General features: G+C 41.8%; 2 protein-coding genes across 3 annotated transcripts in view; one reads left to right on the plus strand and one right to left on the minus strand.

The window, feature by feature from the left end:
- The window catches only part of G3BP2 (G3BP stress granule assembly factor 2), a 76472-nt gene extending 62844 nt beyond the window's left edge, over nt 1-13628 (minus strand). The window contains exon 1 of the mRNA XM_082838247.1: nt 13501-13628. The gene's annotated coding sequence lies outside the window, so the exon portion shown is untranslated. The remainder of the gene's footprint in view (nt 1-13500) is intronic.
- A 264-nt stretch (nt 13629-13892) lies between these two features.
- USO1 (USO1 vesicle transport factor) overlaps nt 13893-21958 on the plus strand; it is a 94241-nt gene continuing 86175 nt past the window's right edge. For both annotated transcript variants that reach the window (XM_082838241.1, XM_082838242.1), the window contains exon 1: nt 13893-14103. In XM_082838241.1, the coding sequence (XP_082694367.1) occupies nt 14038-14103 (66 nt within the window). In that variant the 5' untranslated portion in view covers nt 13893-14037. The remainder of the gene's footprint in view (nt 14104-21958) is intronic.

The raw sequence follows: 21958 nt of genomic DNA on the forward strand, positions 1-21958 counted from the left end.
CTGTAAGCCAAGATAAAGGAGAACATAAGCAGCAATAATGAGGGAACGTTTATTAAGCACACCTTCTAACTGGACCAGGATGGACACCTGACCCAAGCTGAGCCAGTCAGATTCCCAGAGTCATCCTGAGTCAGTTACTGGGAGCTGAGCTGTGAGGTTACATTGAGAACGGGCTGGGGTCTGGTCAGCGGCCAAAGCCACTTGCAAGCCTGGAAGCAGAGAGGCCGTGAGTCAGCACAGAAAGCAGGAGAATGGAATAGACTCATTGAAAAAAGCACAGACGAGATTATGAAGCCTGACATATCTAGACACACATGCACACACACACACACACACACGCGCACGCACACACACACACACACACACTCACACACGCTACCTGCATGTCGACTCTCCAGTTCTCATGAGGCCAGGCTGTACTTCCTAAAGATTTCCTTGAAGATTCCCCTATATCCTTACAAGAGACTCTTCTTTGACTTGAGTTCTTTTGAAGACTCAGGATGGACCCCAGACTCTCACAGAACTTCTTCACAACCTTACGTGACGCAATTTTAGAATAACAGAAATAGAAGCACCATCATGGTTGAGGTGAAAACTGAACCAGAGGGAGGATGGAGGATGTAGAGATAGAGATGTAAGTATAAACCTTGGTATCTACATGTTTTAAATTTTGTTCTTTTCAGAGACCCAGAGGTCTCTGACAGTGAACTGTCATTTAAAAGTGTGAGCAAGAGGGCTTCCCTGGTGGCGCAGTGGTTGAGAGTCTGCCTGCCAATGCAGGGGACGCGGGTTCGAGCCCTGGTCTGGGAGGATCCCACATGCCATGGAGCGACTAGGCCAGTGAGCCACAATGACTGAGCCTGTGCATCTGAAGCCTGTGCTCTGCAACAAGAGAGGCCGCGACAGTGAGAGGCCCGCGCACCGCGATGAAGAGTGGCCCCCACTATCCGCAACTAGAGAAAGCCCTCGCACAGAAACGAAGACCCAACACACCCAAAATTAAATAAATAAATAAATTTATAAAAGTGCGAGCAAGAGGCAAGCTACTGAATGAGCAGAGGACTTGCATTTGCATCTCAATGGGGCTGTTACTGATCTTTACTACTTTAAAAAAAATGTACTCATTCATTCGTCCATTTATATCTTAAGCATTTTGTGAAAGAGATGATACATCCTAGGAGTATTTGATAATGTGAGGGATTGAGAAAGGTCACAGATATGTAACTCAGGAATGTCCTGGTCCTAAGGTACTCTTTTTTTTTTTTTTTTTTTTTTTTGCGGTACGCGGGCCTCTCACTGTTGTGGCCTCTCCCGTTGCGGAGCACAGGCTCCGGACGCGCAGGCTCAGCGGCCATGGCTCACGGGCCCAGCTGCTCCGCGGCATGTGGGATCTTCCCGGAACGGGGCACGAACCTGTGTCCCCTGCATCGGCAGGCGGACTCTCAACCACTGCGCCACCAGGGAAGCCCCTAAGGTACTCTTTTAAAAGAAATACCTGACTATGAAGGGAAGGAGGCAGGGGAAGTATCTAAACCTGGGAAGACTTCTGGATCCCCAAGACAAACTCATACATGTTAAGGGTTAAATTTATTTCCTACCACTGTTCTTTCTTCATCTGCTTTGCCCTTCCTAAATTACCTCGTGCCACAGGACCCTCATAGTGCTTACTCGGAAACCCACTCAGGAGTACCCTTCCCGGATAGTACCTAATGGGCCTCTCACAATTAAAATGTTCATTCTAGCAAAGCATGGCTCTCATTTAGCTCCTGAGGTATATGACAATTAATTCACACTAATATATGAAGGACAGCTAAGCATGAAGAGAATGTACTCTTTTCATTGATATTTGCATTTTAAAAGAAGATGTTTGGCCTTCCCTGGTGGCCCAGTGGTTGACAGTCTGCCTGCCGATGCAGGGGACACGGGTTCGTGCCCGGGTCCGGGAAGATCCCACATGCTGCGGAGCGGCTGGGCCCATGAGCCATGGCCGTTGGGCCTGCGCGTCCGGAGCCTGTGCTCCGCAACGGGAGGGGCCCCAACAGTGAGAGGCCCGCGTACCGCAAAAAAAAAAAAAAAAAAGATGTTTGTTGACCCAAAAGGCTAAAAGAAGATGTTTGTTGACCCAAAAGGCTAAGTCCTTCATGGCATACTTTTATGCATTGTAAACATCTGTTAGGAAGGTATTTTTTGATCCAAGGGTCCTTCCAGGACCTTTTAAATCACACTGTCTACCCCCATTAGAATATAAGTTTCATGAAAACAGACATTTTTACCTGTTTTCAATCATTGCTGAATCTCCAAAGCCTACAACAGTACATTGCATAGTAATTGCTCAGATAATGTTTGTGGAATTAACAAATGATGATGCCAGGATTCTTATCTATCTGGCTTTAAACTGTAATGTTCTTTCTACTATATGAAACTCTATCTCTTTCTTAAAATTAATCTCTTCACCTACCTTACAGTAAAAGAGAAAAGAAAGAAAGAAAGAATGGAAGGGAGGGAGGAAAGTAGATGGTACCAAGATGGATGAAATGAAATTCAAGTTCAGGCATCAGCTGCAACATGGGACTCCTTGGGTTTCTCCTCAAAAGCAAACTAATAGTTTTGTCAGGGGCTCCAGATGTTTCTCTTCCAAAACTGTTTCTACCTAATATCTTTTCTAAGCTTGTTATTATTTGTGATTATTTAGAGGGAAAAAAAGGGGCATGTTTATTTAAAGAAAAATTTATCCAGTAAAAATTATGGAACAGTTGAAAGAAGAAAACATGACCCATATCCTTCCACCGAAATACAACCACTCTGAATTCACATCTTACTACCTTTCTTTCTAGGCTTCTTCCTATGTATATGTTTTAAATACTTACCCAATTTTATTTATTTATTTTATTTAATCTTTTTTTTTTTTTCCTGGCCACCCCATGCAGCTTACAAGATCAGCTTGCAGTAGCTTAGTTCCCCAACCAGGGATCGAACCCTGGCCCCCTGCAGTGGAAGTGCGGAGTCCTAACCACTGGACCGCCAGGGAATTCCCCGTATATTTTAAACTTAGCTATTATCATTCAGTATATACAATTTTGTATCCTGATTTATCACTTTTCTATCATCATTTTTTATTTCTCTCATGTACTGATATTATTATTCTCCATGATGATCAGTGTAAAATTCTGAGTTAAATGAAGTGACATTTTCTGCTGCCAACTGGTATTGAAATTTTATGTTCTTTCATACTGATTCTGTGACAAGGGAATTTTAAAATTCCAGTTCTTATCGTTGGCAGGAGATAGAGTTTTACAATTCTCTCTTTCTCTTAAATATTTTAAAAACTGCAAAGAATCAATAAAACATGGGGTTGTATTTACTTATAATGCTGAGCAGATACCCTTATTCTCTAACCATTTTCCCCTCGATGTCTTTCCAGATTATGATTCCTGCAGGAATTAATAGCCATTACCCCAGAAGAGAACAACTGCCTTGGACTACATGGAGAGGAACACACCCAAATATAAAGAAATTTAAGTCAGGTTTTATTTATTTAATATATACATAATGCTATCTTCATCTAGGTAAACAGGACCATTCTACAACAGTTGTACAGATTAATATAGTTTTATATATTAATATACTGTAGAGGTAGTTTTAGTCATACAGCTGGAAGATTTAAGAGAATACAGAATTTCTAAAACCAGCAAAAGGAAACTGTGGTGTAGGGACCAGACTAGGGTTTGTAGACCTGTTCTGCTATTTACTAGCTATGTCACCACAAGTGATCAACAAAACAAAATAAACAAAACCCTGTTCCCACAGGTTGGGGAGGGATATTTTAAAACATCAACCATGTTACAGGCTCCTTGGTAGATGTTTTTACAAAGACCATTTAATTTAATCCTTAGAATGATGCTATTGGGTTGGCAAGGTGTAGTAAGTTTTTATTCTCCCCTCTTTACTTAAGAGAACCCCAATTTTACTGGGGGTAGCGATATGCTTATACCAAAGCAGAATAACATAATAATGCATTTCCCAGGCTCTCTTGCAACTAAGGCTGGGCAAAGTTCTTAACAAAATAGGTAGAAGTTGAAAGATGGGGCTTCCTGGAAAGGTTTTTATACGAACAGCAGACTGGCAACTACTATTGATTCAGGTAAGAATTATCAATGGATGCTAACGCTGAAGGGTGAAAGTTTGATGAGAAACAGGATATTTATCAATATTAAAGCATATCCCCCCAATTATACTTAGTAACATCAAAGAGAAAAAAATAGTTAAATGTACAGTAGAGAAGTTTGGCAGACAACACCTTAAACAGATGATCAAAATTAATATCGCTAATAGTGGGACAAACAAATGTTATGTACCTCCTGAGACGATGCACTGTGAGAAGGGCAGCACTTCTGCGATATTCCTAGCAAAGATGCCAAAGATGCACCATCTGAACTTAATCGGGAAGGTCAGACAAACCCCAATTGTGGGGCATTCCACAAAATAACTGATCTATCCTGTACTATTCCAAATATTGAAATCATAAAAGACAAAGAAAGAGGAACCGTTCCAGACTGAAGATGACTATAGAGACAACATCAAAATGTAGTGTGTAATCCTGGTTTGGATACTGGGCCAGAAAAGAAAATAATTGGGACTCCTGGCAAAATTTGAATAAGGCCTGTGTTATTTAAGAAAATGTTTTTGTTGTTAGGAATTAGACACTGAAGTAAAGGGACATCATGCCTATAAATTCTTCTCCAGATGATTCGGGAAAAATGTATATATTTAGAGACAAAAAAATGATAAAGTAATTGGGGTAAAAATGTTAACGGTTTGATCTGGGTGAAAAATATTTGGGAATTCTTTGTACAATTTTTGCAACCTTTCTTCAATTCTAAAATTAGTTCAGAATAAAAGTTACAAGAGTAAAAAGAGTAGGGAAGGACAGATAACTTGTTGATAGATAACTTTTGACCTTGACCTTTGCCCTTCTTTCTTTCCAGATAAGGATGCAACTACAACCAGCTTGTAACAAAAAAGATGAAAGCCTCAAGCCAAGTATTTGCTTAGCAGAAAGATTCCAGCTTAGATCCCAGACAATTTGTTTTAAGGCATTCTTTGGTTTTCTGTTGCAAGGCAGAAGGTAATCAAAACAGATATAGCAAAATTAAGTTTAATTTGCCCAAGACTACACCATTCAAAAGTGGCAGGACTAGAATGAAAACCCAGTTCTGTTTAGGTTTGCAAACAAAACATGCCATTTTGACCTATACCATGCTGAAGCCCAGGCTTCGCTCTGTATGAAATGGGAATAAGAATTTTAGCACTCCAGAATGAACCTATAGTGGGAGAGAAATTATAGCAGGGCCTGGCAGAGAGGACAGAGACTCAGATGTTTGCTGAATCAGTAGTTCAGAAAACCAAGCACATCTGTTTTCAGTATTCTGCTATACCGAGCAATTTTTAAGTACTGAAGAAAAAAAAAAAAAAAAAACAACCTGTATTTCTGTGGGTGTAATACTCTAGTTGCAGATATTAGTCAGCAGTTCCATTCAGTTTCTTGGATCTCTTTCACCACTCTCTCCCCTTCCTCTTCTTTGCCTCTTCTCTCCTTCACAGAAGCCTTTCTAACCCCCTCTCATTATCAATCAGCTCCTGCAACTCCATCTCCTACCCCATCCCACCCCTCAAAAAGAAGAAGGGGCTGAGTATGAATTTTGGGAGAAAAGCTCTTTGAACAAAGTGGTTCATTCCACCAGGGAAGGCAGGAGTTAGTCCCCAAGAAGGACCATCCTTCCTAAAACGGCAAGCAAAACTCAAAAACAGGGAGCCTAAGTCTCTGGCCAGACCCGAGTAGCTACCTACAGGCCAAGATTCCAAAAGCTCCAGGCAGAAGACTGAAAGGTACAGGAAGGCACTGTACTCAGGTCCAACCAACCCATCAGATATGCAACTCTCCTGAAGTTGAAGGACACAGCAGAACTTAGAATCACTAATTCTATTAAAATGAAAGCTGTTAAATTTGTAGTTTCATTGATTTGTTTAAATGGTTATGAATTCTGAGCTTTGAAAAAAAACAAAGATCTTGATATTTATTATACCATGAAATAAGTATCCAAATGCCAGTAGAGTCATTTTGCTCTGACCCAGAAACCTGAACCAGACCTAGATAGCAGTGCCCTCACAGGAAGGAGATTGGCTGTGGCAATGACCTCTTGAGACCTTGGATTCTGAGCTATTTAGGACTCACTATGCACATACCTGGGAGAGAGGGAGCAGTTTAAGGACTTGGTTGTGGGTCCTTTGGGTCTCACAAACTGTGGCCCTGCCCTGGAAAGGCCATGTGTGTATGCGGGTGTTGGAGGTAGGGAGAGCGTAGTGGGAAGCGTAAGCTGGAGCTCTTCTAGTTCTTTATACTACCCACGACTAGTATGGTGTTTGAGATCCTGGGCAGGGCAGCATCATGGAACAGTCAAGCTAAAGAGAAGACTTCTCTCCTCTGCCTCTCTGTGCTCATCATCGTCTCATCTTCCATTCCTCTGCCCATGGACGCCTGATCTGCGGGCAGACAATTAGGTCCACACCCAGCTCCCTCTTCTTTCCTCAAACTGCACGCCAGCTCTGAACCCTCCACCTACTATCTGCGAGTTATTGAGCCTACCCCAATTATTCATACAGTGAATAATTTGCCATCATAGGCCATTGGTTGCTCATAATCAACATCATTAAAGAACTGGAACTGGGGAGAGAGGGGATCTTTGACATGTGGGCTGGCTTTGAAAAGTTCTGTTCCAGGTCAGTTACCATCCTGCTGGCCTGAAGGTCCAATCTACATTGACCGACTGTAGGCTCTTCCAAGAGAGAGCCTACAGGGTCCCCTGCTCTTGTACTCACCTGGGCCACAGACTCAGGCAAATGAGGTGGTCAGCTGCAACTTGCTCTGGGTCGTGAACTGCTGATGAAAGTGGCAATGACTCCATACTAAGTCATCTTAAGCTTCCAGGGAATCTTGGCATCACCTAGTAATGCGAACTTCAAAGGACTTAGTCTAGCTGTGCAATGGGGCAGTAAAATCTTCCACCCCATCCTGGCTATTCAGGACCTGCCTGTTCAGCTAGTTATAGATGTTGGGGGAACACAGTGGGTGTGGAGAGGTGACAGTCAAATTCTCTACAGGAGGTAAGAGTGCCTGGGCCTGGAGCTGATAAATTTGTCCTTTAATAAACAGTCTTATAAAAAGTCCGTTGGAACTGAAAATGGGATTTCCTAGCTAAGGTGTTTCATAAGTAAGCAATTCTCTTTATTGTATTTTCCAAAGAATGGAAACACACCTGGACTGTACTTTTTTAAAAGAGGGTGTAGATATGGCTTTGCTTGTAGATATAAATACAAAGCAATGTAAAATTACTTTTATTAAATAATGCAACATGATCTCTTGAACCTTTCACACAGCAACAGTACTGATGTGAGCAAATGCTAGTGGCACTGCTGGGAAAATATTTTTTAAAAAAACCTGGCGGGCTTCCTTGGTGGCACAGTGATTGTGAGTCCACCTGCTGATGCAGGGGACACGGGTTCGTGCCCCGGCCTGGGAAGATCCCACATGCTGCGGAGCGGCTACGCCCATGAGCCATGGCCGCTGAGCCTGCGCGTCCTGAGCAAAAAAATACCAAACCCCCCCCCCCCCAAAAACCTGGCAAGCAGTCAAGTCCATCAGGGGATATAGTGAGCATCTATTCTATTTTTCCTATCCTGATAAACTTTCTCCTGGAACAGTAGTCTAGCTCTCCTTTGAAGAAAGTCCCTGTTCCCCTGTTCTTATGCCATATGCTTTGAATTGAGGGGAGGATTCCCACTGCTTGTTTTAGAGGTGGGCGTGTGAATCAAGGCCAATCAGAGCACCTCACACACAGGGCTATAGGAATTGGCCCAACACAAAGACACGTGCCCCAATAAGATCCAGTGAGTCATAAGAGGACTTTTGCTGAGATTCTAAGGAGAGAGGTGAGGAGTCTTCCTTGATGAACTTGGTCCTGGGAGGTTATAGGACTGCAGGAACTGACAGCCAACTTGCCCTTGTACAGAGCCAGAGAAAGAAACCAATAGAAAGAGCAGAGTCCAGATATAAAGAAAGCCCAGATCCTGGAGAGATTATCTTGATGCCCCAGATCAAGTCATATCTGAAGTATCAGACTTTTCAGTAACATGAGCCAATAAAGTTTGAGTTGAGTACTATTATAGGGTAATATCTTTAAATGTTCGGTTGTTAAGAAATTGATGATATACACCAAAGGTATCTGAGTCTCCACTCTAACCTTTATTAAGTACTTACTCTGCTTCATGTACTAAAGTACTAAGCACATTAAAGCTATTATCTAATAAAATTCTAACAACAACCATATGGGGAAGATACTATTATTGTTCTTCTCAAAACAGGTAGAGCAGAAATTTGCATCCTGGACTCTAGAGCATGTGAAACTACTTGACTGTTCCAAGTGCTTGCCTTGGTCATGTTTCGCATCTCCTAAGAGAGGTGGCTGTCCAACATTTTAGCCTCTGAATCTTTTTGTTCAAAGGACATAGGAAGTATAAACAAATGAAATCAATCAAATGGAGCAGGATGGGGGCCCAGAACCCTCTTTCTTGCACCCTCCTCTTCCAAGGAATTCCTAGGGCTTTAAAAAATATTTTTAAAGCATTTCATGGAACACAATAAGAAAGGATGAAGAATACCTCTTCTTGTATGGAACCATTTCCAAGATATATTAAATGGGAAAAAGTAAGGTGTAAAACAGTGTGTACAATGTGCTACATTTATTTGTGTTATTAAAAGCGAAAGACTCCATATGCATATATGTATATCTGGAAGGATAAACAATAATTGTCTATATTAATTGCCTGGGTGGCCAAGGAATAGTAGGGAGACTTTTTGCTAAATACCCTTTTGTACTTTATATCTTAACCATATGAATGTATTACCTGTCTTAGAGAAGAAGAAGAAGGAGTCTACGATGATGACAATAACTGCATTACTGTAACGAATTTCAAACAAAAGTAAGCTTGCCACTGGGAGGTTGAGATGATTCTCCCAATGGGATGCTATCTGATCCTAAAAATTTAAGTCCTTCCCCAGACGTCTGTCTTTACATATGACTAAGTGTTAATTACTAAGTTGGTTACTGAAAGCCAACAAAATATTCATAAACTAAAATTAGTTAATACAATTTTCTGAGGACCCTGTTTCAGACTCTATTGAGGAAGTCTGGCTGCCATGCAATGCAGCAACACTGCAGAATTTCTGCTTCCATGCATACAAGCTGAAAGTGGGAATTTCCTCATTTGGGGAGTTCATTCATCCATTAAAGAGCTACTAAGTGCTGTCTATGCATCAGATACTGTGCTTAAGCACTGAAGATATACCAATTTACAAAATGGCTAAAATCCCTACCCTTAAGGGTTTACATTCAGGTGATGGTGGGGAAATACACAATAAACAAGATTCCATTAATGCTATGATGAACATTTCTTCACATTTTATGAAACCTAAAATTGGGATGTGTCTTTTGGTAGATGGCATCTTAGAGTCAGCAGCGTTTTTGGTTTTTTTTCTTTCCTTCTTTCTCTGAGGTGAACTCGATGGCATCTTAAGAGAATAAGGTATCAGACTGATAAGTGCTACAGAGGAAAATGAGCAGAGCAGAGGAAGGAGGAGTATGGGGAGGTTGCAACGTAAAACAGTCAGGAGAGACCCAAGTGGCCTTTGAGCACACTTAAATAAGGTGAAGGGAGTGAGGCATTTCTCCATGTGGGTAGAGTAGCAAACAACCAAGACACAGGAAAAAACAAGCACAAAGGCCATGAGGGGAAATCAAATTTCAGGAACACAAGCAAGCCAGTGTTGCTAGACTAGAAGGAATAAAGCAGGAGGTAGGGTCAGAGAGACAACAGAGGGGCCAGATTACACAGGGACTTGTAGACCACCTTTCTACTTAGTGCCTTGAGTCTAGAGAGGTCAGATAGCATAGTACATAAGAGCACAGGCTTTGGAGTTAGATTGCCACTTTATGTCCCAGCTGTGCCACTTCCTAGTGGTATGACATCAGGCAAGTCACTCTCTGTGCCTGCTTCGCCATCTGAAAAATGGGGCTAATGACGCTATCCATAAGGTTGTTGTGAGGATTAAGTAAATCATTTTATGTAAAGTCCTTTGAGTAGATAGTCTAGCGAAGATAGAGCACGAATGTTTTTGATACTGTTACTATAGATTGGTTATGAATTTCAATTGCTGTTTCATCATTATTAATTTATTTTGCTGTGTGTTGTTTGATTAATGAATAAAATTAATACATAATGTTATCAAAAATATTTTTGAACCCTGATTTTCCAGTAACTAGTCTTTAAAAACCTGTATGTGATATATTTCAAACACAAATTATCACCTCCACTCATCCTCCTAAGTAGGTATGGACAACACCCCACCCTATCACCACCACCCTCAATCAAAACACAATCTTGTGCAATGATATTTCATTGTTATTGTTGAGTTTGCCACTAGAAAGTAAGAAAGGATGGGGAAAGTGGGCCACTGAGGAGAGCGACTGAACTAGGGGATCGTAAGGAAGCAATTCTAAAAGTGGATTTCAAACCAATGAATTTTGTTAGTTGCTCTGTTGTCAGAAAAATAATTTTGATTTACCCAAGTTAAAATTTTGGATTATACGCATTTTAATGATTCATGACATTCTTACACTGAATATTTAGACTTAAGAAAGTGAGAAGTATAAGGGCGTAAGTCAGGCAGTCACAATGTTTTCATGTTTTCTCTTCCTTTATGGTGCTTGAGCATCTGCCATGTAAAAGGAATTATGCTAGATCATTAAAGGGTACAAATAGGAACGAGACATGGTCTCTGACTTTTCTCTATAAAATCAGTGGAACTGGATTTCCATGTAATCTCCTTTCTCTTTTCAGTCCATTTCATGGCTGCTCCCCTTTCAGACGCCCGATTGGGGGAAAAATTAGGCACTGTACCCTCTCTGCCTCCTCTTTTTCCTGGAAGCATCAAGCGGCTCTACCCCTTCCCAGACACCAGGAGAGAGGCAAGACTGCGAGGTCAAGGGGAAATCTGGGGGCTCCACCCTCATTTCCTCTGTCCCAGACTGCCCACTCCTCCTGCCCATAGTCCTTCCTGGCCAGTGGAGGCTGTTAGGGAAGAAAACAGGTCAAGTGAAGGGAAAACTCATAGTACGCTGTTAATGACTTACTACATTCAGCAAAATTTAAAACAAAGCAGGGCATTTTGAAAAGGGCGGTGTCTTAAAATAATTCTGCTAAGATGTCAAGGCGCTGCTTTTTATTACCAAATAATACATGTGGTAGACATCCATGAGCCCCACTTGACCTCAGAGCTTTATCTCTGATAGTGGGGTAGAGTGGGGCACAGGGAGGAGGTGAGGAGAGGCTCAGGGAGGGGTAAGGCTTAGGGACTGGGTGAAGTTCTTTGCACACATTACCTGGTAATAAAAATGCTGAGCATTTATTGGTTACTTTTTTTAGGCTGCAATGAAATGCCCCCATGGAAAATGTCTGAAGCAAAACGTCAAGTGTCCAGTTTTAAAGCAGAGGACAATGCTTAGTGTACAGTATTTTGGGCAGTATGATCCCCACTGTTCTCCAAGTCACCCAGGCTTAAAATCTTGGCACTAGGAACATGCACCAGAGCCTTTGTGATATGTGTTATCTGCAATCCCACTTTACGGATGAAAAAAGGACCTTCTTCCTTAGCATTATATTCATATTTCCTTTAATGTTTTGTTCGTGTATCCATTAATATCACCTTTTATGGGACAATGCTAAGCCACAGAGATATAAAAATGAATAACATAGTTGTGCCCTTAACAGTCCGGTTCAACAGGCATTTATTGAGAGCTTCCCGCATATCAACAACAGCAAAGTGCTAGCATATACATACGTATCTGGATTTCAGGAAGAGCTTTCAGAAGATGCCAGAGTTAAGTCTTAAGGAACTATGGGGCTTCCCTGGTGGCGCAGTGGTTAAGAATCCGCCTGCCAATGCAGGGGACACAGGTTCAAGCCCTGGTCTGGGAAGATCCCACATGCTGTGGAGCAACTAAGCCCATGCGCCACAACTACTGAGCCTGTGCTCTAGAGCCCGTGAGCCACATCTACTGAGCCCACGCACCACAACTACTGAAGCCCACAAGCCTAGAGCCCATGCTCTGCAAAAAGAGAAGTCACCGCAATGAGAAGCCCGCGCACCGCAACGAAGAGTAGCCCCCACTCGCGGCATCTGGAGGAAGCCTGTGAGCAGCAACAAAGACCCAACACAGCCAAAAATAAATAAAAATAAATTTAAAAAAAAAAGTCTTAAGGAACTAGCAGGAGTTTCCTTGATGAAGTGGAGGGAGGGGAAGGGCATATCCAGGCATATATCCAGAGTATGTGAGGGAGACAGGAGCTAGAAAGACAGGCAAGAGCCAGAACATAATAGGCCTGTACACCAAGCTAAGGAGTTTGGATTTTATTATGGAGAGAATGGGCAACCACTGGAGGACTTTCAGAAGAAGATCAACACAGACAGATGTTTTGTTATTGTTAGGCTCACCCAAGGGTGGACTGCAGATGACTGGAAGGAAGCCAGGGCGTGAATGCAGACAAACTAGTTAGGAAGCTATTGCCATAATCTTGGTGAAAAATGACAACATAAACTGTGTCAGAAGCAGAGAGCATGGAGAGCAGAGACCTATTTGAGCAATATTCTATAAATAGACATGACAGGATTGACTACTGAACACATGGGGGTGCAATCCAGAGTTTCAGATTCCTCCCAGCTTCCTCCTTCTAGCTTAGGCAATTATTTGGCTAATGGTACCAAAGAGCGTGTCAGGGCACACAGAAAAAGCACATTGATTTTGTTTTCTTTAAGGGAGGCCGGGGAATCTGAGACCTGTGGGGCATCCAAGTGGAGACGTGTATTAATCAATTAGCTAACTAGACCCTGCGCTTTTTAGGTTCAAGATATTTATTTACAAGACTACTCCATAAGCGTGTGTACCTGGCACTCTCATTTCGAAAGAAACAAGGCATACCGATTTGAAAAATGCCATTTTTCATGCTAAAATAAAAACCACACCGAAAATGTAGGGGTTTAGAGTTAATAACAAAACGTCATGCTACCAGCTGCCGAACTGACACGGCAGATCAATGTATTTTCTCTAGTAAGTTAAATGCAGGGTTCGAGTGGTTTCCTCCCCACACCACAGGAAAATAGCGGTGTACCTGGTATTTAGATCCAGGAATCCCTTTTAGCAGGTTGGAAGAGCAAGAGCTGAGAAATGCGCCCTCCTGTGGCAGTGGAATGAGGGGGCTCTAGCAACCTTTTTACCACCAAACAAAGCCCTGTAAAGAAATGCAATTTGCGGGGACAAGAAGGCCACAACGCCGGTACTGCTACACCGCGAAACCAAAAGAACCCTTCCAGGGGCCGGGAACCCTTACCTGTCACGTCGGCCGAAGGAAAATTTCACTTTCGACTCAACAAAATACGACCCCAGATTTGACAGCTTGCACTACGTCCGGCGACAATTAAACACCCTGCAAGCCAAAATGCGTACACTATCCGGATCCTCTCCAGCTGGCAGGGCAGGGCTCGGACCACGTGGGTGGTTGGGACCAGCCCGAGCGACCAGCGCAGGGCTGGGGTAGGAGGCGTGTCCTTGCGGAGGGAGGCGGGGCCTGCGCAGTGGGCGGGGCTTGGGCGGACCCAGGCTACCGGCCTCCTTTCGCCTGCTTTCCCCCTTGCCTTCGCCCTTCGAGCAGCCACGTAATGCCACGTCCCCGCGCATGCGCATTTCGACAGGTGGTGGAGGCTGTTTCCGGGCTTAGGGGGCTGGAGCTGCAGCCGAGTAAGAGGCGGTGTTGGCGGCGGCCGGAGAGCGCTGAGTGCGGGCTTGGGGGGCCAGGCCCTGCGGAGGACAGGGGAAGTTATCTTTTCTTTCCCGACGGGGCCGGTGGAACCGGTGGCTGAGCGGCAAGATGAATTTCCTCCGCGGGGTTATGGGGGGTCAGAGTGCCGGACCCCAGCACACAGAAGCTGAGACGGTGAGAGGAGCGGCGGGTCCGGGACTTGGGAAGGGTCCGGGCAGGAACTGGGACGGAGGACTCGGGGGCCCGGAGGTCACCTCCCGCGCGTCACCATGGGCCGGGAGTCCAAATGCCTCCTCCCCCTTTGCCCCCGTGCCTTCCTTCCTCTCCTGAAACCCCCGAGTTATTTCCTCACGCCCCCAGCGAAACCCCCAGCGCGGCGGCTCGGCCCTGCTGACAACAGCTCCGCAGGCCGCTTGGTGGTGGTCCGCGGGTGGTGCCGCCCGGGAAGTCATCGATCCGGGGCAGCGGTGGCCCGACCTGTCTCCCACGCCCCTCGGGGCCGCGGGCCTGTCCCTCCCGTTTCGCCAGTGTCTACACTGGCGGTGAGGAAAGTCCAGCTCCCTCCCTCGCGGTCTGGAATGGGGCTTTGGGGAAGACAGCAAGAAGGTTTAAAACCCAGCTGTTGACCAGAGCAGTTGGCTAAGAATAGTACGATAGTTTGGGCACGAAGCTGCCTGCCCCTGTCCCTTCAATTGGAGACAGGTCGTTCTGCCAGGTGTTATTAGTTCGGACCCCGTTTTTCAGTCTTACCCAAATATTTGGGAAATACTCCCTCGGACGTTGTAGGGATCTTTCGCGCTCAAACTGCTTTGGAAACACATTTCCCTTCCATTCACCCCATTCAGAAGTCTGAACTCGTGGTAACAGGATTTGCAGCGTCACTTTAAAAAAATTGTTAGCTACTACAAACAGTATTTGATAAGTTGGTTCGATTTTAGGTTTAGGATAAACTTTCTTCGAAGTTTGGTTGTCTATTAGAAATGAGTGTACATGACATTTTTTTAAACTAAGCTTTTAATTTGAGAGTAATTTTAGATCTACAAGAAAGTGACAAGCTACGACCTTTTGGGGGGGCTGCGTTGGGTCTTCGTTGCTGCGCGCGGGCTTTCTCTAGCTGCAGCGAGCGGGGTCTACTCTTCGTTGCGGTGCACGGGCTTCTCATTGCGGTGGCTTCTCGTTGCAGAGCACGGGCTGTAGGTGCGCGGGCTTCAGTAGTTGTGGGACACGGCCTCAGTAGTTGTGGCGCATGGGCTCTAGAGCGCAGGCTCAGTAGTTGTGGTGCAAGGGCTTAGCTGCTCTGCGGCATGTGGGATCTCCCCGGACCAGGGCTCGAACCCGTGTCCCCTGCATTGGCAGGCGGATTCTTAACCACTGCGCCACCAGGGAAGTCCAGAGTATGACATTTTAAAGGTAAACTTTGGTTAGTATTTGTAGACATTACTGGGTTGTCTATGAACATAGATCCCATGTTCTGTGTTACTGGGATCCTGAAGGGTAAATAATAGCTTTCATTTGTCAAGGTCTTACCTTGTGCTGGGTACTGTGCTCTTTATAGTTCACATTCTCCTTAGATCCCTAACCACCCTGAAAGATAGGTGATAGTATCCTCACTTTACAAATGAAGAAATGAGGCTTAGAGAGGTGAAGTTACTTGACCTAGGTCACACTGCTAGTAATGGAGCAGGGATTCAACCAAAGTTTGCCTTACATCAAAGCCTAGGCTTTATTGCTGCTGCCCCGTATTTTAATACTTACCTGGGAATTTTGGAAATTTATATAATTATTAGAACTAACCTCACAAAATCTGAGTTAGAACTGTTTAAAGCAGGAGCTGAAGGCTGGTGAATCTATCTTCCTTCATTTGAAAATCAGGAGATTTCACATGCAGACACACAAACCGATATTTGGCTTCTCTTGTCCATTCCCACCGTGGCTTCAAGGCAGCTGAGTTGCGCTCTTAGAAGACCACGCTCTCTCCAGGTTACCATAGTCACACAGCCCACCCCTTCAGCTTTTGTTTGTGTATATTATCTGTCTGATATTTTTCTTTGAGGCACCAAGTTTTATAGTGTGGTTTATTAAGCTTGCTTTGGAGTTAGACCTTGATTTGAATCCTTGCCTTCCACCCCTAATTGGATTGAACAGGCAAGAGATGGCTAAAACCTTATGAGTAAAATGAGGAAAATGCCTACTCTGATGGGTGTAGTGAAGATTAAGTGAAATAAGGAATAGAAAGAGCCTAAGATTTAGTATGTGCTTAATAAAGGCTAATTTTTATTACATGTGTTTAGGGAAAGAATACTCTTTTTGTTATAGTTAGTCTTGGCACAATGACTTCTGTAGAAAAGGTGATGTACATTTAACTGTGTATAGGATTTTAAAGCTGAAAGGCCCTTTGCAGATCATCCAGGTGGAACCCCCTTATTTTACAAGTTAGGAAACTGAGGCACAGAGCACTAAAGCAACTTGCGCAGTATGGCAGAGCTGAGACTAGAACACTTTGATCTTGCCATAGTGAATGGAACAACATAGCTTTTATATCATGATTTCAAAGTGAAACTTGAGTATCAGATGTGTATCTTGTATATATAAACTGAAAGGAAAGTTGGGGGGGTCCTTGTTCTTGCATAACTTTGAACGTGTATACTCAAAATTGGAGAACTAATATGTCTTCTGATGAGAATTAATAGTTTATTCTGAGTTACAGTATGAATAAAATTTATTTCACCATCTCATTCCATCAGGAAGAATAATTGGTATAAGGGGTCATGGGTCACTAATTTAGAAGTATTTATAGAGCATCAATAGAGTGTGTTGGTACAATATTAGATCTTTTCATTGGTGATTTGAAGTGACCTGGATATTCCAGTTGCCAGAGCTTAGAATATCTAACTTCTGCATTATCAGCTAGTATTTTGTAGGTTTGTCCATTTCTGCAAAATTAAATTATTTTCATTGTGGTTTTCCATCTTTTTTGCTATTCTCATCTCTTTCCAGTGGAAAGCCTCTTTTCATTGTCTAAATTCTACTTCTCGTTTAAATCCATCATCGATCCCTTCCCTGATTTGCACCCCTTACTTCTTTCCCCCACCAAACTGCATAGAATCTTTCCCCTCTGAGCAATCTTCACAATTTAAGTAGATTGTGCATTTCTTAGGCTCTTTACCATTTTCTACCCTTTAAATCTGTGCCGTCTGTTCTGGACTCTTAAGCGTCTTTTGGGCAGTGTTCATATATATTTTATTTTTATTTTTAATTAATATTTGCGTTGGGTCTTCGTTGCTGCGTACGGGCTTTCTCTAGTTGTGGTGAGCAGGCGTTACTCTTCGTTGTGGTGCGCGGGCTTCTCATTGCGGTGGCTCCTCTTGTTGTGGAGCACGGGCTCTAGGCCCATGGGCTTCAGTAGCTGTGGCACGCGGGCTCAGTAGTTGCGGCACACGGACTTAGTTGCTCCGCAGCATGTGGGATCTTCCCGGACCAGGGCTCGAACCCGTGTCCCCTGCACTGGCAGGCGAATTCTTAACCACTGTGCCACCAGAGAAGTCCCCGTAGATATTTTAATCTTTGTGTTTCCATAGTAATACTAAATAAATATTTGTTAAATGAACTAATTATGGTGTTATGAAAGAAATCACAGATCTGTAATCATAGCAGCTTACCAATTACTAGGTGCTGAAACAATACTTTTTAAAGACTGTAGGAATCAAAGTTCTGGAATGATTGAAATTCATTACGTTGAACTTTTTACTTAAAGGATTTTTCAGGTTTGCCGTGCTTTGACTGCTTTCCTGCTTTTTCTTAACTAACGTGCCTTCTAACTGTGTGAGTTGTATTATTGCTTGCATAGTGCCTAGCTTTTCATACTTAGTTAAGAGTAACTTTGGACTGGTATTAAGATGTTCTTTAGAAACAAAATAGTAAATATTTGTGTTTGTATCATATGATAGTCAATAATTCTATAAAGTTTGGAATATTTTAAGTCTAGAATTTCATTCACATTAAACCTTTCCTGTTTTAGAGTCAAACACTTTTTTTTTTTTTTTTTTTTTTGCGGTATGCGGGCCTCTCACTGTTGTGGCCTCTCCCGTTGCCGAGCACAGGCTCCGGACGCGCAGGCTCAGCGGCCATGGCTCACGGGTCCAGCCGCTCCGCGGCATGTGGAATCTTCCGGGACCGGGGCACGAACCCGTGTCCTCTGCATCGGCAGGTGGACTCTCAACCACTGCGCCACCAGGGAAGCCCTCAAATACTTTTTTATTTGATTTCTCTTTTTCACTTTAGTAGAGAAAGGCGCTGATTTCTGATGATTGAAGCCTCCTTAGCCTTGGCATACTTTGCTAGGTCCAAAATAAACACTAATTATAGTAAAAATCCTACCCATTCTTTTGAGTGCTCAGACGTGCTTAATTTCCCATCTACCTTCCAACTAATATCTTTTTTTAAAAGCGAGTTTCTTGGCAGATTCCAAGAAAAGTGTTAACTACATTTGGCGATAAATCGTGGAGAGGGGGGTTCTCTTCTCAAATTGTGTCCCAAGGCATGAAAGTTGCAAAAGTCCAGAAAAGATATGCAGAATTACTCTACTGTTAAGGCATCTCTTTTTCGATCAGACTTTGGTCAGCTGGCTTAAAAAGCAAAAGAGCTAACAATATGGACACAGCTGTAGTTTCTTTTAATAAAAATTGTTATTAAGGAATGTGCACTTAAATTTAGACATAGTTTTGGTTTAGTCAAGCACATTAGATACCACGTTACTATAAATGTGTAGCCTGAAACTCCTGTATCTGGATTCCTGTTTCATATTCTACATTAATAACCAGGTCAGTATAGTAACTGGTATGTGTTTTCCCTCTTAGCTCTCTTATAACAGTGTCAGAGAAAGCCTTAATAATGATTTGTGCTTTGATCACTTCTATACCCAATCAAATATGTCTCTTATATTCTTTTTAAGTAGTGTCTATTGAAAACTACATGGCTTTTTTTTTTTTTGATAAATTTATTTATTTTTGGCTGCGTTGAGCCTTCGTTGCTGCGTGTGGACTTTCTCTAGCTGCAATGAGCGGGGGCTATTCTTCATTGCGCTGTGCGGACTTCTGTTTGCTGTGGCTTCTCTTGTTGCAGAGCACGGGCTCTAGGCATGCGAGCTCAGTAGTTGTGGCTCCCGGTCTCTAGGCGCACAGGCTCGGTAGTTGTGGCTCACGGTCTCTAGAGCGCAGGCTCAGTAGTTGTGGCGCACAGGCCTAGTTGCTCTGTGGCATGTGGGATCTTCCTGGACCAGGGCTGGAACTCGTGTCCCCTGCATTGGCAGGTGGATTCTTAACCACTGCGCCACCAGGGAAGTCTCTACATGGCTCTTTTGAAGGTTTATTATGTATAGATTATTTGTATCATTTAAAATTTGCATACCAAACCATGTCCCAAAGAAAGTGAGTAGATATACTTGAAAGGGTTCTGTTACTAAAGAAGTGTGTACTGAGTGATAGTCAAAAACAAAACAAAAAACCTGATACTTATACAAGGTTTATTAAACAGGCACTGTGTTATGTTTTCAAATATTTTCAAGATGGAGATATAAAGTAAGTTGTGTTTGCCAAATCTAATTGATGATATACATTTTTTCCTCCAGGAAACCTTGTAGGTCTAGTGTTCTGAGGAACACATGTTGGTTACTATTGTCCTAAATGCCATACCTTTTTAAAGGAATGCTGCATTTTAGAAGTTCTTCATTATCATCAGTTTTATGGAGTTCATGAAGTGTTGCCCATTTGGCTGCCTAAAAGACAAAGTAATTCCTGATGCTTTATGGTTTGAGAAGTAATTGTAATCACTTCTGAATTATCTTTTAGGAGAGAATGTAAGAATTTCTTATATAAATTTGTTTCTCTTTTTATACATTTATCTCTTATTATTTATACTGTTCTGTTTTTTGTGTTGTAGATATCATAGAAAAGACATGCTTATATTTTTATACCTCAGGCAGAAATGCCATAAACATTCTTTGTATAAAAAGTTAGTCTCCAAAAAAAACCAAAAACAAACAAACAAACAAACAAAAAGTTAGTCACCTTTAATTTGAAAACTTTGGTAGTGTTAGACTTTGAGATGCTAGCATTTGTTATTTGGTAGAGAAGTTTCATTATGATGCCTTGCTTAAAAGGGTGTGCTTTTGGAAAACATAGTTCATTTCTGAGAGAAAGCATGGAGAATAAATGCAGTACATTATGTCAGCTGACTTATTGGTAATTGTAATGGAAATAGATTGTGTTAGGTTTATGGATTTATCTGCAGAGAGACTGTGTTTGACTGTAATGTTGCTACTTTTTTTTTTTTTTAGATTGTAATAATTTAGGTCATCTGAAGATAAGTCTGGCTTTTGCTTTTTTTTCTTTTTGGAAAATCTTCTCAGTAGTAGAGTTTGAGTTAAACCAAATTTCTAGCTCTTTTTTGTATTTGAAAACAGTAATTTTTTTATTCCATTAAAACAATATAAATGAATTGACTGTTGATTAGCATGAATTATTTTAGTCCTATAGTTATGGTTGGGGAAGTTCTCTCCAAAAAAGTTATAACTATGTTTTAAGCGTCATGAAGGCAAAGTTATATCAAATAAGTTGGTATTAGGTGCTTGATAAATATTTGTTGAATAAATGATTGAATGGTTGAATTCAATTTTTTTAAATTGACATTCCTTTCATTTTTGCATGTCAGTTAAATAGTTACTGAATAGTAAAAAAATATGGATTTCTATTAGGAATTGTGAGAAAATATTGCAAACTACATTATGTCAGTGTCTTTTAAATGTGGCTCACCAACCTAGTTTTATGCCATCTTCTTTTTTACCCCTTTTACTTCTCAGAGGTTTTTTAGTTTCACATTCCTCATCTCAGGTTTTTCTTTCCTAGTCACTCCTATTCCCATTGCTTCTTTTTTGGCCTCCTTTGTGTATTACTGAATAAAAATAAATGACACTATTAGTAAGCAAAACAAACAAACATTAAATTTGGATTATAAGGTTATAATTCTGATTATGCCCAATTTATCAGTTATTAATGGAATTTTTTGTTCTTTTCATATTTTTCTTAATAAGTGGAATTGTGAACCTCACATGGCAATTACTGAAAACAAGAGTCCTGAAACATAGTCACCTGCGTGAGGTTATACATATTAGTTTACTAATTAGCTTTTTATTTTATTACACAAAATGGCAAACAATACTAGTAAGGTTTAAGTCTTCTTTGACTACCATCTCCAATTTCAGTTCTCTTTCCTGAAATAACCACTATTCTTAGTTTGGTATAAATCTTTCCAGACCTTTATGAATAATCATACAATATAGAATTATATATTTGTATGAGCATATTTATCTCTCTTTCACAAATGATACACTGTTTATGGTGTTTTACAGCTTATCTTTTTCATTGATGGATATGTCTTAGAGATCTTTGCATGTTAAAACATACAGCTACTTTATTAGAAATTATTTAAAATATCAGATTTTTAATTGCTTTTCTTAATTACACTATATCCTCTTCTAATAGACTATAAAAGCATCTTGATAACAGGATCCATATCTAATTCATCATTGTATTTATCTCTGATTAACTCTAATACCTAGTTAGCATAGTATGAATTAGTTGAAATACTGCTGTCTCTTAAGTTTTTCCTTCTTATCACCCCTTTCTGATCCTTTCAAATAAGATTAACTCTGGATTAAATTTTACTCATACATATTTTTTCTCTTTAGAACTGTTTTTTGTTAATATGTAGTATTCTGTTGTTTAATGCAAGAATCACAAACTCAAATCCCAACAGTGTCAGTTGGGTAACATCATTGTTCAGTGAAGCGGGTCGGGTTAGAGAAGAGATCAGAGGTCTGGGATGAAACTGGAGCCTGCATGTCCTGCCTTGAGAGTGTAGCTAGTGCTCAGCTTCAGCCATTTGTTGCAGAGAGCCAATTTAATGGCTTTGAATCCCGTCGCACCACATACTAGTTCTGTGAACTTGGACAAGTCACTTACCCACTGTGCCT

Source organism: Leucopleurus acutus, assembly GCF_964270905.1.
Source record: "Leucopleurus acutus genome assembly, chromosome: 4".
Taxonomy (NCBI): domain Eukaryota; kingdom Metazoa; phylum Chordata; class Mammalia; order Artiodactyla; family Delphinidae; genus Leucopleurus; species Leucopleurus acutus.